Source organism: Micromys minutus, assembly GCF_963924665.1.
Source record: "Micromys minutus genome assembly, chromosome: 18".
Lineage (NCBI taxonomy): Eukaryota > Metazoa > Chordata > Mammalia > Rodentia > Muridae > Micromys > Micromys minutus.
This window is the reverse complement of record NC_137953.1, coordinates 32,979,714-32,995,043: the sequence shown is the minus strand read 5'-3', so window position 1 is coordinate 32,995,043 and position 15,330 is coordinate 32,979,714. Positions and strand designations below refer to the sequence as shown.

Genomic DNA, 15,330 nt, shown 5'->3' with positions numbered 1-15,330 from the left:
ACAGCTCTATCATTCCCACCTAACTCACTCATTCCTCTTTTGGTAGTAGATTGCGCTATCGTCCAGCCTAGACACTGCTCCCTGGGCCTTAAACTATCAAGCATCTCAGATGGAAGGGAAAACTGAGTAGGTGGGGTCTGCATTCACCAAAACTCTCAGAAGCTGACCTCTGGGAAGGTGCTCTGCGTGCGGGGGCCGCCAGGGGGCGCGCTGGCCCGGGAGGACCGATCGGAATGGGGCGCGTCTAGGCCGGCAGAGCGCCTGCAGCACTCGCTGCCCACAAAGCGCCAGCTGAGGGGCGGCTGCAGCCGGTGCGCCGTAAGCTGCTAGTTACTCCGCTGCTCTGCGTCCCAGCGCCCCCGGAAGCCGGGTTGCCGCGCGAGTCCTGTCAGAGCGAGCAACGCGAGACCGCTTCTCGCCGTCTGCAGAAAGCACTGAGCAGCCGGGCCTGCGTGTGGTGGCGACTCCCGGGACAGGACCGGGCAGCGGAGGGCCATGGCTGAGGCGACCGCCGCTCCGGTAAGGGCGCCGATCTACGGGCTTCTCTGTCACCCGGGCCTCGAGGGGAGGCGAGGAGACTGGGGACGGCCGTGGGCCTTGTCGCAGGCGTGGGTCTGCGTGGCTGTCGCTTGCCCTGAAGGGCCACCGCGGACCGCAGCGCCGGGGCACACCGGGCACACCGGGGCACACGTATCTGGTGTTTCTAACCTACACGCGCCGCGGTGCTTCGTGTCAGCCGGCAGACACCGGCCACTCGGTACAGCTGTAAGAGATGTCGCTGCTAGGTGCGGCAGGACAGTCACCTGCGAGGCAGTGAAGGTAAAAGCCAAGGCGTGTCCTTACAAACTGCGTGACGAGGGACAGCATCGCGCGCCCGGACAGGCTGCGGCGCTGCGGGGACCTTGGCAGGCCGACGGAGTGTAGGCTTAGCCGTTCGTGCGTGTGCTGTTTGCTGCAGGCCTGCAGTGGGCCCAGTCGTGCATGCACCAGATAGATGCCAGGGCTACCAGGACAACCGGCACAGTCCCTGCGCACAGCCATTAAGGAAGGGGGAAATGGTTGTTTAACAGACCGTTCTGACCGGAAAGTATTGCTTTTGTTTGTCACCTAAGAAGCCAGCTCAGAGACTTTTTAACAAGTCAGAAGTCAGGCAGGTCTGTTGAGAAAGTAGGAAGAAAGGAAGAAGAAACCCAGGGGAGCAGTGGGGGAGGGATGGGGAATAGAGTAGAGGGAAATACCATTCTTACCCTTGAAGTTTAATTTTCCAAGGCTACCCCCCCAACCCCTTAAAAAAGATAGTAGAGACCACCGTGTGTGCTGTAGGTATATGCTGAAAACTGCACATACTTTTAGTTCTCTAGTAGTGTTTAGGAGGCTAAACCATGATGGTGGCTCACACAGGAGTTTGAGAGAGGAGAATCAGAAATTTTAGTATATGCTTGGCCAAATAGCCAGATTGTTTGTCTTTTAAAAAAAAAGAAAGAAAAGAAAGAAAAGAGGTATAAATAAATAAATAAAAGGAGGAAATTAATTTCAGTGAATTCCGTGAAATGCTATTTAGCCCAATGTATGAAAATATTTTAATAGTAATCTTATAAAACTATGGATGTTAAAGTCCTCAATATCACATGGAATCAGTGGCTATGGTACTATTCAGGGCAAGTCTGTTTTATGAAGAATTTGGAAATACTGATATTTTGAATTTTAATTTTAAGAAATATTTTTAGGGGATGGAGAGATGGCTCAGCAGATAAAAGGACCAGTTGCTCTTGCAGAAGGCCCTGGGTTGGTTTCTAACATTCACATGGTGGCTAACAACAATCTATAACTCCAATTCCAAAGCATCTGATGCCTGCTTCTGACCCTTGAGGGCACAAGGAATGTACATATTGCCACATTACATATATGAAGGCAAGACACTGATATACATAAATAAATCTAAATGATTTTTAAATATTCTCTGAAAAATTAATAGAATGTATTTTGATCATTTCACCCTACTGTTCCTAACTCCTCCCAGATTCACCCCCCCTCCCTCACAGTGTCCCCCAGTTTTGTGTCCTTTTTTAAAATGACTCATGTGGTTCAATTTGTGCTTCTCATATACTCCTTGGTGTAGGCCATCCAGTGGAGTGTGGTTGATCTACCAGGAGCCACACCCTTAAAAAATGGACTTTCCCTTCCCTAGAAACTATCAGTTGTGTATAACTCTGCATGTATGAATGGGGGCTCATGAGCCCTCCCTTCCCTTTCAATGTAGAGTGTTGGCTAGCTTGATTTCATGCAGGCAGCCACAGCTGATATGAGCTCATGAGTGCAGTAGTCCTGTCATGTGTGACATTAGGACAGCTCCTACCCCCAGCAATAGCACCACCCACAGGTGACAGGAACCTGGCACATCCATCGCCATGGAAACTGCCAAAATATTCCCAAGATACACAGGTTCAGGAACCCACCTTCACCTGGGAGCAAGTGACATCACTACCCCTATAAAAGACTGAAACCCCCCCTTCTCTTCTCTTCTCTTCTCTCCTCTCCTCTCCTCTCCTCTCCTCTCCTCTCCTCTCCTCTTCTCTTCTCTTCTCTTCTCTTCTCTTCTCTTCCCTTCCCTTCCCTTGACCCTGTCCCTTCCCTGTTCTATTAAACCTCTCCATGTGGAACCAACCATGTTGGTTTGGTGTGGTTTGTTCGGGCATGAGCCCAGAAATCTAATTAACAACAATTAATTGTCCAGAAGAAACTATTTGGATCCAGTCTTAATCCTGAGTCTTAGAATCTTGCTGCCCTTCTTCCTCAATGGTCCCTGAGCCTTGGGATTTGGGTAGTGGTGTGGATGCCTCATTTCTGGTTGAGCACTTTATTGACAAATTTTTACTACTGTTGACTATTTATTTATTTATTTATTTATTATTTATTTATTTGTTGCTGCTGCTACTACTATGACTATTACTGGGTCTTTTTGAGACAGAGTCTCATCTATGTAACCCTAACTGGCCAATGTGTAGATCAGGCTGGCCTGAAACCACAGAAATATTTCTGCCTCTGCAAGTGCTAGAATCAAAGGCATGTGCCACCACACTAGCTGTTTTTTTTTTTTTTTTTTTTTTTAATGTACCTTATCAGTTAGGAGGGTTGGTATTCAGAGTTCAAGTGGAGAGACTGGCTTTAAATAAGATGAAATGTCTTTCTTTGAGAAAGAAAGAAAGCATGTATTATTACTAATGTGTTTGCTGTGAGAAGAAGTATGAAGAAAAAAAGACCAGGCTAACCTTGAATTTACAGAGATCCGCCTATCTATGCCCTCCGAGAGCTGGGATTAAAGGTGTGTGCCACTATCATCTGGCTTACTTGACTTTACTTACAGTAAGATAAGTCATTACTGTCATCTCTGGAGAGTAATGGTGCTGTTTGGACCTCTGCCCTCCCTGTGTGTTCCCCAAATCAGCAGATGTGGCACCCATCACCTAAGAGGTTGCTTAAAGCACACCATCTCTGTTTCACACCTACTGAATGAAAATATGTATCTTAACTAGATTAGGGGGGGCAGATCAGGAGGACTTGGGGTTATTGTAGCCCTTGCTGACTTGGTACTCACTCTATAGCCAGACTGGACTGAAACTTAACAGCCATTCTCCTGACTCAGTTTTCTCAGTGCAGAGGACAACTTTGGGGAGTTGATTCTCTTCTGCCATTTGGATCCCAGAAGTTGAGCTCAGATAATAAGGTTTTATTTACTGGAAGCCTTTATCTGCTAAGCCATCTCACTGGCTGACTGACCAGTCTTTTCTAGTTGTTGTTTCACACTAGTTTGAGAGTTTGTAGAAGCCTGGAGGGTACTAGGTAGTGTCAAGTGTCGTCCCCCTACCCCCACCCCAAGGCCTGATTGCTTGTAGATCCAAACAAAATGTGAATGGTTCAGCTTATTCAAATTAGGAAATCAGCTGAGCACGGCTGAGCAAGCGAGGCTTAGAGACAGGAGTGAAAGGGGGTTGAAAGTGGCCGATGTGGTCAAGCAGGGAAGAAAGCAAAGCCATGTACAGGTGGTAGGCCTGGAGCAAATGGAAGCATCACAGGGCTACAGGTATAATTAATGGGTTGGAAATCAGATGAAATGAGAAGAAGAGTGTGACATGGAAATAGAAGGCTCTGGCCAGAGAATTCAGAGAATTAGATTTCGTCCAACCTCCTATTTGTTGTACAGATTCTTTCCTTTTATGCTACTCTTTGTTTCAAAGTACATTCAGCAATGCACAGACAGCCTGTGACTTTCTTGGAAAGAATCTAGTTCAAACATTGTTACCAGTCTGAAATTTTCCATGTATTTTTCTAGTCTGTCCTTGGAGCATAAGATTAAACAAACCTGTTCTATCTTCTATTTTATAACCCTCAAATACTTGAAAGTAGTTGTCATGTTTTCTCTAGACTAGACTCCTTCAGCTTGTTAACGTATGGTACAGTTTAGTGTGTAAACTGAGTGGTAGACAGGGATAGTGTATCAATTCATAGGAGACTTGTCAGAGAGCCAGAGATCAGTCAAACCTGGAGAGAATTCTTGTGTACATTTGCCTTTTCCAGAGACAGAGAAAGCAATAAGCAACCTCAACTTCTGGGCCTCATATTAGAGGAAATGGGCCAGACTAGCCTTAAGAAGCCAATTTATTATTCACCATCTTTCCCAATCTATCTTTGAACCATCAAAGCAGTTAGTTCCTTGGCTTTTGATGGCAACAGGCTTCAGAGCAACAAGGCACTGCAAATATACTAAAGTTATTTTGGTTAGTGTCAGCTGAACAGTTAAAGAGTTTTGAGTGTATGTGTGTGTGTCCATGTGTTCTCCCACCCCCACACCTGACAGTTTCTTTGTGTAGCCCTGACTGTCCTGAAACTTGTTCTGTAGAGGAGGCTGACCTGGAACTCACAGAGTTCCACCTGCCTCTACCTCACAAATACTGACATATAAGTAGTTCTTATTTGGTTGTAGTTTAGAGTCTGAATTCCTTCTAACTCTCAATGTCTTGCCCCATCTCTCCATTGCACATAGACTTCTGAATGGGACTCGGAATGCCTTACATCCCTGCAACCCCTTCCTCTTCCTACAACTCCAGCATCAAATGAGGCACATCTGCAGACTGCAGCCATTTCTCTGTGGACAGTGGTGGCTGCTGTGCAGGCCATAGAGAGGAAGGTGGAGGTCCACAGCCGGCGACTCCTCCACCTAGAAGGCAGGACAGGGACAGCAGAGAAGAAACTAGCAGGCTGTGAAAAGACAGTGACAGAGCTTGGGAACCAGCTGGATGGCAAGTGGGCCATGCTGGGGACCCTGCTGCAGGAATATGGGCTGCTGCAGCGGCGGCTGGAGAACCTGGAGAACTTGTTGAGAAACAGGAACTTCTGGATCCTGCGGCTGCCCCCAGGTATTAAAGGAGATATCCCAAAGGTAATAATATCCCACTTTTAGGTTACAGCAGTACCACTAGCTCAGACATTTAAAGTAAGAGGTAATCAGTTATTTAGATATTTTTATTTCCTCTTAAAGTTTCTTAGGTTAATGGAACTGTGAAGGTGTTTTGTGTTTGTCTCTTTGAGAGCTATACTGTGTTGATGATGACTTTCTTTCCCTCTTTTTTTTTTTCTTTGACATAGTAATGTAACTCAGGCTGTCCTTGAACTGTGATTTTGTGCCTCTACCTCTTAAGTGATAGGATTACAGGCATGGGACACCAGTGGCTCAGTACACATTTCACATTTACAGTGTAAAGCTTCCAGTGAGAAAATTCTTTCTAGTCCATAGTTGGCTCTCTGGCAAATAAATTTTTTCTCTTAATTTCTTTCATTTTTACATGTGTATGAGTCACTTCTCTATGTCAAACTGCCACAATCTTAGTGAAACAATTGAGTTCAATATCATTTAGGTCGGTTATTTTGAATTTTGTTGACAATTTTGGTGAAAAGTTAGAGGGAAGACTATGGGATTAGTAAGGGCCAGGGTCATCTTTGAGTCTAGACTGTCATTTATAGAACAAGTGTGCTTAGATGCTAGTGCTCTGTCTCCTGAAGGAACTAGTTTAGAAAACAGGAAGTTTCGATGATCAGTATTTGACGGTAATATGCCTAGCTCCAAAACATGCTTGTTCACTCATATATTTTTTTCATGGACACAGACTTTTTAAAATTAATTTTTTGGGTGTAGGCATGCTTTTATTCCTAGCACTCTGGAAGCAGAGAAGGATCTTTGTAAGTCAAAGAACAGCCTGGTCTACATAGTGTTTCTGGGACAGTCTGGAATCCATAGACTCAGTCTCAAAAAAAAAAAAAAAGCACTCTCTCTTTCTTTCTCTATATATGGAGGGCACAGGATTTTGATATGTAGCCTACACCTGTCCATAATTTAGCATCTTGACTCAGCCTCTCAAGTAATGGGATTGTAGGCATGGGAATCTACAAGTATTTCTTGAATATATTTTTGCTTGTTCTATATATTTTCCTGAAGAAAAAAAAACTATAGCACATAAAACACATTTAAATACTTTAATAAAGGTAAAGTCAGGTGCTTTCTAGTGTTTTGTTTCCAAATGGATATCTGAGAAGGTCTCACTAAGAATCCCCCATCCCCACCCCAACCCCCGTCCAGAACTCAGGGTGTTTTTAAAGGCAGAAGCTACATCCTGGCCTCTTAGCTCAGCAGCTGCAGAGAGCTTTTCAGAAGTACCCAGTTTGTAGCAAGCAGTTTTAACAGAAGCTAAGTAGAGGGGGTTCCCTAGAAACAGGCAGTTTTAAGGAAAGCTAAGATAAGTTAGCTAGGACAGTTTGACCTTTGGCTCCTAAAATAAATTTGGGTTGTTTTCTGTGGGATTCTCTCTATCAAGGAGATCAGATTCTAGTTAAATCTAGAATGACTTCAGCCAAAACATAAAAAGGAGAAACTTCTGCACGGTCTTGCTTTAGGAGTTAGAAGAAATGAGTGGTTGTTACCCTTGGGTGGTGTTAGGTTCGGGAAGCTGGAGGAATGGTGAAGAAACACTGACATGGAGATTGTATTTGAGTTCTGGGATGGAGGCGACGGCTCTAGTGAGCATGGGTAGCAAGAGGTCAAGCTACAGAGGAAGGAGGAGGAGTGAGCAGAGGGGCCTCAACAGGACACACTGGTGAGGCAGCAGGAAGTGCCACGGACCAGTTACCACACTGGGAGGTCTAGAAAGATAAGGACGGTGAACATGGTTGACAACATGGCTGTCAGAGATCTTGACCTAATTTGTTTGTGTGGCAAGATAGAGATAGAAGACAGAATACCGTAAGTGTAGAGTAAATAGAAAGTGAGAAAAAGAATAATAAGAATAGAGTTTCTTTCTTTTTTTTCTTTCTTCTCTGCTTCTCAGAGGACCCAAGGTGAAATCAGTTCCTAGCACCCACATTATGTGACTCACAACCACCTGTGACTTCTGCTTCTGGATCTCACACCCTCTTCTGGATTTCACACCCTCTTCTGGATTTCACACCCGATTCTGGCCTCCAAAGGCACCTGTATTCATGTGCACATACACATAAATAAAAGATAAATCTTAAAAAACATTGGGGCTAGGTGTTGTGGTGCACTGTTTTAGTTCCAGCACTTGGTAAGCAGAGACAGGCAGATCTCTATGAGTTCAAGGCCAGCCTGGTCTACATAGTGAGTTCCAGTACAATCAGAGCTACATAGTAAGGCCCGGTATAAAAAAAATAGATAAGACATTTCATTAAGACTATAAAATTAGGGCTGGAGAGATGGCTCAGTGATTAAGAGCACTGACTGCTCTTCCAGAGGTCCTGAGTTTAAATCCCAGCAACCACATGGTGGCTCACCATGATCTGTAATGAGATCTAATGCCCTCTTCTGGTGTGTCTGAAGACAGCTACAGTGTACTTACAAATAATAAATCTTTTAAAAAAAGACTATAAAGTTAGCATGCAGCATATCCTGGATCTTCTTTCCTCTATGAGAATTCTGAGTGGAAACAGAAAGTAAGATAAAACGGTGTGTCTTTTGCAAAGGAAAAGACTAGGTGAACATATTCAAAACCAAAATCCTAGGCAAGTGAATAGCAAAGCCTGTGATCTTAGTATTTAGAGGCTAATGAATGAGGATGGAGAGTTAGAAGCTAGCCTAAACTATATACCTAGACACTCTTACAGAAATAATTCCGGATAGGGGACTTTCTGAGCTCCTTTTGCATGCTCTTGAAAATGGCAAGAATATCTGTGGTCGTGAGGACTGGTGCTGACATCAAAGCTTTTCTATTTCTAGATCTGGTATATAAGAACAGAGGCAAAACCTATTGGAAATCCTTCTACAACTCCTTTACCCACTGAAGAAACTTGCTTTTGCAAATGAGTTGACTAAGTACAACAACTATGTAAAACATGAAGTTGTATTCTCAAGTAGCGAGAAATATAAAAGAAAGTGTGAAGCTGGGCAGTGGTGGTTCATACCTTTAATCTCAGCATTTAGGAGGCAGAGGCAGCTGAAGGTATCTCTTGAGTTAAAGGCTAGCCTGATCTACAAAGTGAGTTCTAGGACACCAGGGCTACACAGAGAATTCCTGTCCACTGCCCCCCAGAAAAAGATATGTGTATTTATTTGAGATATTCACATGCAACAGGCTGTCCTCAAGTCATTAGATAGGAATGACTTGTTTCTGCTTTTATGTTCTTAGTACTGGGATTATAAGAATATATCACCATAACTGTTTTATGTAGTTCTGGGATTAAAACCAGAGTTTTATTCATGCTAGGTAAATACTCTACCAACTGAGCCTATACCTCAGCCCAAGAATATGCAAGTAAAGTACAGTTATTATATAAACATGTGTTTATATAAACTAAATCATATAAGACATCAAAAGGGTGAGGGTTATGGTTAAGACTTGATATTTTGAACCACATAACACTTAGGGAAAGGAAGATTTCATATAGTCACTAAAAACCAAAAAGAATATGGAATAAAATTGACATTTGTAAAAGCAGCAGCAATAAAGAATATGCAAAGCTCCAAAAAGACTAAGAATATATAGATTATAATTTAATTTTAGTTCAATTTATGCTATTCTAAAATAGTCTTGTTGGCTTTTAGTCATAAGGCATAGGATGTTCCTGTCTTCCATATGTGGGAGAAACTGCATCAAGGGGAAATCTTCTTGGCAAAAGATTAGAAGAATTAGAGACAAACACAAAGCTAGAGAAATCAGATATTCTAAAGAATGGTGTTTTGAGAAATGGCAGATCAAAACAGGTGACATGATAGTACAGCTTGAAGTTTTAAAGTGTAGTACTGACATTTTTACACACAAGACAGCCAAATGTGCTTCAGGAAGGCTTCCAGTTCATATTACTTTGTGTTTGTATCAGGGTCGTAGGGTTTTATTATTGACAAGTGGAACATTAACAGGAAGAGAATGACTCTTGGTTGATCAACCATGGTTCCAAGGTAGGCTCCACACCTAAGAATATTTGAGCAACACAAATTAGACACAGTGGCTTTGAGAGAGGGGGCTGGGGAGAGTAAACACGCAAGGTGCGTGGAAGGAAAGGTGGGAATGGATCTTCGAGGAGTTAGGGGATAAATATGATTAAAATACATTCTATAAAACTCTCAATTAGTAAAAATAGTATTTTAAAAACGCAAAGAAAAATGGCATAAGCTGTTTAAATTTTTTGTGTTTTGTTTGTTCAAGACAGGGTTTTAAAGTATTTTTATAATTACATCTAGTTTTTGTGTGTGCATGTCTGGCACACCACAGCACACGTGTAAAGGCACAAGGATACATAGAAGAAGGCATTTCTCTCCCTTTTTCCATGGGTTGTGGCAATTGAACTCAGGTTACAAAGCTGGATGGTAGGTACCCTTACTCACTGAGCCATCTCACTGGCCCTAGAATACTTACTGACCTCCTTTTAGGTTGTAAAAACTAAGCAAAACAGCTACTGAGTGGTGGAAAAGATTTATTGGGCGGCTGGATGCCTGGGAGGGACTCACCTGTGTGTTTATAATTTTAGGTGCCTGTGGCATTTGATGATGTCTCCATCTACTTTTCCACTCCAGAGTGGGAAAAATTAGAAGAATGGCAAAAGGAACTCTACAAGAATATCATGAAGGGCAACTACGAGTCTCTCATCTCCATGGGTGAGGCTGAGTAAGCACCTTTGAATGAGGTGCCACAGTCCCAAGAGGGCTCAGACACTTTTTTCTCCAGTGTCCTCATTCTCGCTGTTCTCACACATTGCAGGATCTAGTTTCAATCGGAAGAAGGGCAGAGCTAACCTGCTGTGTGTATTTCCCATACATTACATTTTTTAATGTGCTTTCTTGAGTAGCTGTTGTAAATAGTTGGAGGTGGATAGATGGGAAGAAGTGATATAGGATCTAAGAGAAGTTAATTCCCTGAGTGTGGTCTTCAAACCTCAGCTGCCTTCATGGCAGTTGTCACACTCATTTATCTCTTTGTCATGCCTACTTTCCATTTTCCTCTTCTAGATTATGCCATGAATCAACCTGATGTTTTATCTCAGATCCAACCAGAAGGAGAACACAGTACAGATGACCAACCAAGGCCAGAAGCAAGTGAGATTCCTGCAGACCCTAGTGAAGGTAAACAAGAGAAAGGGTTTTATAAACCTTTTAAAAAGGCATTATTTATATGAATACACCATAGCTGTCTTCAGACACACCAGAAGAAAGCAATGGATCCTTCACAAACAGATGGTTGTGAGCCACTATGTGGTTGCTAGGAATTGAACTCAGGACCTCAGCTACAGAACCATCTTTCTAGCCCTGATTATATACTCTTAGGCGTCTTTCCTTGGTCAGAGAAGGGGACTCAAAAAAAAAAAAAAAAAAGGCTTTGAGCTGTTCTGTGCTAAAATACTTACTCCTTGAACAGACATTTAAATATTAGAGGGAGCTCTGCAATCACTCTGTCCTTTACCCAGCAATACTTCATTCATGCTAGTGAAGTACTGTACCACCAGTGGTAATCCCTCCCTTTTGTTCTTTTAAGGTGTATTTTTCTTTTTTGTATATATTTACTTCAGTACACTTTTTCTTGCTGAAAATGATCAGTGTGCTTGATTTTTTTAATACTGTTTTTATCATTTATAGTTTTAGCTTGCATTGGTATTTATCAGCCTAGATATTTACCCACACTTGAGAATATGTTTTATGTAGCCTGAACCAATCAATATGAAACATTAAAGAAAACAAACTCACAGGACTCAGTATACACTCATACTTACAGGTAAGACTTATTAAAGCAAGTGTATATGAAGCAACATCATCAAAAGATACCATGGAGGAAGCCAGAGGCAAGCTTCCCAGAGTCCCCTCACTGTGGAATCTCACAAGGCACATTTAATTCTCCCAGCAGTGAATGGGACAACAATACCAAGTGCTGTTATAGAAACCTTATTAAATTAGTGCCTAGGGTTTTCTTGGACTTCTAACACAAGTACTCAAATCCCAGATTCCCAAAAGAAAAACAGGTAGCTAGAATAGAACACAGCTTTAGCAATTGAGGCATTGTAAGATACCCTTGTCATTTAGGGAAACTGTTATGGAGAAAAAACAGTTTTCCAGTTTATACCCACCAACAGTTTCTGTAGTGGGGCTGATGGATGTAAAGAGAAGGTCCTAAGTGAATGAAATTTTATTCATTAGAAATATGATTTTTATAGTCATTTCATAGGTATGATAGCAGAAGCTTGTATTCTCAGCAATACAGGTAGAACAGGGACAAAGAGATTAGGAATTCAGTGTCATCCTTGGTCATTCCCAAAACAAGTTTGAGGCCAATCTGGTTTACATGAGATCATATTTCTAAAGGAAAAAATAAAGAAGTAGCAGTAAGCAGATATGGTGGTGCCTTTAATCCCAGCACTTCAGAAGCAAAGGCAGGTAGGTCTCTTTGAATTCAGGGCCAGCTGGAGCTGTATAGCAAAAGCAAAAACAAAAAGAAGGAAGTTTTTTAAAAATCAATAATGTTATGTTCAACAAATGAACCTTTTAAAGAGATTTATTATTAATGTGTGTGAATGTTTTGCCTGTATGTATGTGCACTACATGCCCAAGAAGGTCAGAAGAAGCTGCTGAAACTGCAGTTACAGGTGGTTGTGTACTAGGAATTGAACCCAGGTTCTCTGCAAGTGCAGCAAGTGCCTTAACCATTGAGCTAGTCCTCAACACAGTTTCATCGAATTCAAATCCCTGAAGACCATTCTCTCTTTTTCTCCACAAATAGAGCCTGGCCTTTCAACCTCAGATATTCTGTCTTGGATTAAACAAGAGGAAGAGCCTCAGGTTGGAGTCCCCCAGGAGTCTAAAGAGAGTGAGCTGTACAAAAGTACCTATGCTGGTGAGTAACAAAGAAAACAGAGGTACTCAGATCCAACGCGTACAAGGGGAGACTGAGAATGCAGCTGAAAAGGTGCTAAAAAGACAGGAAACAGGAAGAAAAGAAAGATATGGTTAGCCAAATTAGAAACAAAACCAAAAGTCCACCAAGATAAATTTAAAGTAGGAAAACACATGTTTAAAAAACATTAGTGTGTGGGGAGGCACATACACAGATCCGAGAACAACTTGTGGAAGCTGGTTCTCTTCTTCTACTATATAGGTCCTAGAAATTAAACACAGGGTGTCAGGCTTCATGGCAAGTGCACTCACCCACCAGCCAAGAAAACTTCTCTAAATTAGAATTGTCGGGGCTGGATATATCAATGAGCAGAGTGTGGTTACATGCACAAATCCCTGTGTTCAACCTCTAGCACCATGTTTAAAAAAGAAAAACAAGATTTTCAGGGAAAGAGTAATACATGTATATAAATGAATAAAAAATATGGGAGTTAGCCAAACAGCGCGTTTGAAGATGACTCTGAAAGGATAGATAGAACAGAGTCAGGTGTGGTGATGGCCTGTGATCTCTGTACTCAGGAGGCAGGATTGCCTTAAGCAAGAGGGTTGTCCAGTCTCCCTAGTAAGTTTTAGGCCAGTCAGGGTTATACAGTAAGACTCTCTGCTTCAGTCATTATTCAAAATAGAAAAGCACAGACCTGGGAGTCGGGGAGAGAAAAATAGGCAATAGACATGAAAGTTAGAGGAGTGCAAATGGAAATAATAAGAGCCTCCCTCAGGACAAGGAGAGATAGCAGTAGGCAAAGAAACAAATGTTGCCCTATATAATGAGATTTGGGGCCAGCTGTGATTTACCTCTTGAATTTGACCAATGAGATGACATTAGTGATAAAGGCACCTGTTGCCAAGCATGACCATCTAAGTTTGATTTCCTAAAACTCACATGGTGAAAGGAGAGAATCAACTACTACAAGTTGTCATCTGACCTCCACATTTACAGTGTGGGAGGAACATGTTCCCCTTACCCAAGCTTATCTGAACATTTAGCTGCTTAGAGCAACCTGCAAGAGTTGGCCAGGCATGTGAGAGGTACTAGTAAGATGGCTGTTGTCAGGTGTAACTCTGAGTCCCTTCTTTCAGATGAAGAACTTGTCATCAAAGCTGAAGATCTTGCTAGAGCTTCTTTGTGTCCTGAAGTTCCAGTAGCCTTCTCTGCTCCAGCAGCAGCAGCCGCCAAGGATACATTTTCAGATATAGCTTTCAAAAGCCAGCAGTGTGCACCCATGGCACCTTTTGGACGAACAGCCACTGACCTGCCTGAAGCCTCAGAGGGACAAGTGACTTTTACTCAGTTAGGAAGCTACCCACTTCCACCTCCAGTTGGAGAGCAGGTGTTCTCATGCCACCATTGTGGCAAGAATCTCAGTCAAGACATGTTAATGACACATCAGTGTAGTCATGCTGCTGAACACCCCTTAACCTGTGCCCAGTGTCCCAAGCACTTCCCCCCACAAGCAGATCTTGGTAGCACCTCCCAGGATCATGCCAATGAAACGCCACCCACCTGCCCTCATTGTGCCCGGACATTCACTCACCCCTCACGACTCACATACCACCTTCGGGTCCACAACAGCACTGAGCGCCCTTTCCTCTGTCCTGATTGTCCCAAGCGCTTCGCTGACCAGGCTCGACTCACCAGCCATCGGCGAGCTCATGCTACTGAGAGGCCCTTCCGTTGTCCACAGTGTGGTCGTAGCTTCAGCCTTAAGATCAGCCTCCTGCTTCATCAGAGGGGACATGCACAGGAGCGCCCCTTCTCCTGTCCTCAGTGTGGCATTGACTTCAATGGCCACTCTGCATTGATTCGTCACCAGATGATCCACACAGGAGAGCGTCCCTACCCGTGCACAGACTGTAGTAAGAGCTTCATGCGTAAGGAACACTTGTTAAACCACCGGAGGCTGCACACAGGTGAGCGGCCTTTCCAGTGTCTGCACTGTGGCAAGAGCTTCATCCGCAAGCACCATCTCATGAAGCACCAGCGCATCCATACAGGCGAGCGGCCATACCCCTGTGCAGTGTGTGGAAGGAGCTTCCGCTACAAGCAGACGCTCAAGGACCACCTACGGACCGGTCACAATGGAGGCTGTGCGGGTGATAGGGACCCTTCCGTACAGCCACCAGACCCACCTGGCCCACTCTTAACTACCCTGGAAACCTCTGGCCTAGGTGTTAGCACTGAAGGTCTAGAATCTAGTCAGTGGTACGGGGAAGGGAGTGGAGGGGTGGTTTTGTAGATCTGAGGCCTGTTGGTTATTTATGTGCACAGGAGAGCAGAAAGTCCAGGAGGAAGCCCACAAATTCCGAAACCTATAGTAATTATATCTGTTACATAAAGGAATTTGAGATCTATACTCAACTAGAGACATGCTTGTGCTTTGGAAATCTACAGCAGTTCAAGAATACAGTATTTTGAAAACTGAAGAGAATCTAGCACCCCTGTCTTGTCAGATACTACAAAAGCCAAATTACATAGCAAGATATGGCTTCTGGTCATCTTGTCAGAGTAGCAGAGAGCAGACCGCCTCTAGGTAGAGACAGGTACATGGGAAGCGTCCCAAACCTTGAAGCCATCAGGAGGCAAGAGAATGAGCAGAGCCTTTCTCTAACTGCTCAGTGGTGAGATGATTGTTGGAAGAATGTGCTTTAGCTGCTTGTTATGTTGCCTTGTGTCTGAAACCAGCTAAGTCCTGCTCACACCAGTGTAGTCACCTTTCCCTGAAATGTGATGACTGAGGCTGCATTCCTAGGCCTAGATTCTGGCGGCTAATTATTTAATGTTGGTGAACAAGAACTCTGACTTTGATAGCCTATTTAAGGGGACAGTTCTTAGCTTTTATAGCTTAATTTGAAACGCTCAGATTCTGGTGGCAGCTGTTGAAAGAGTAGAG

General features: G+C 43.4%; 1 protein-coding gene across 1 annotated transcript; it reads left to right on the top strand.

Annotated features, from left to right (window-relative positions):
* Nucleotides 1-495: 495 nt before the first annotated feature.
* Nucleotides 496-14,827, top strand: LOC308432610 (zinc finger protein 398; the record flags this gene model as incomplete). The annotated part of the gene is made up of 6 exons (XM_080932386.1): nt 496-757; nt 5,106-5,437; nt 10,030-10,156; nt 10,508-10,621; nt 12,267-12,380; nt 13,520-14,827. 6 exons carry the CDS (start codon nt 496-498, stop codon nt 14,674-14,676), a joined length of 2,106 nt encoding a protein of 701 aa, XP_080788512.1. The 3' UTR covers nt 14,677-14,827.
* Between the last annotated feature and the right edge of the window lie 503 nt (nt 14,828-15,330).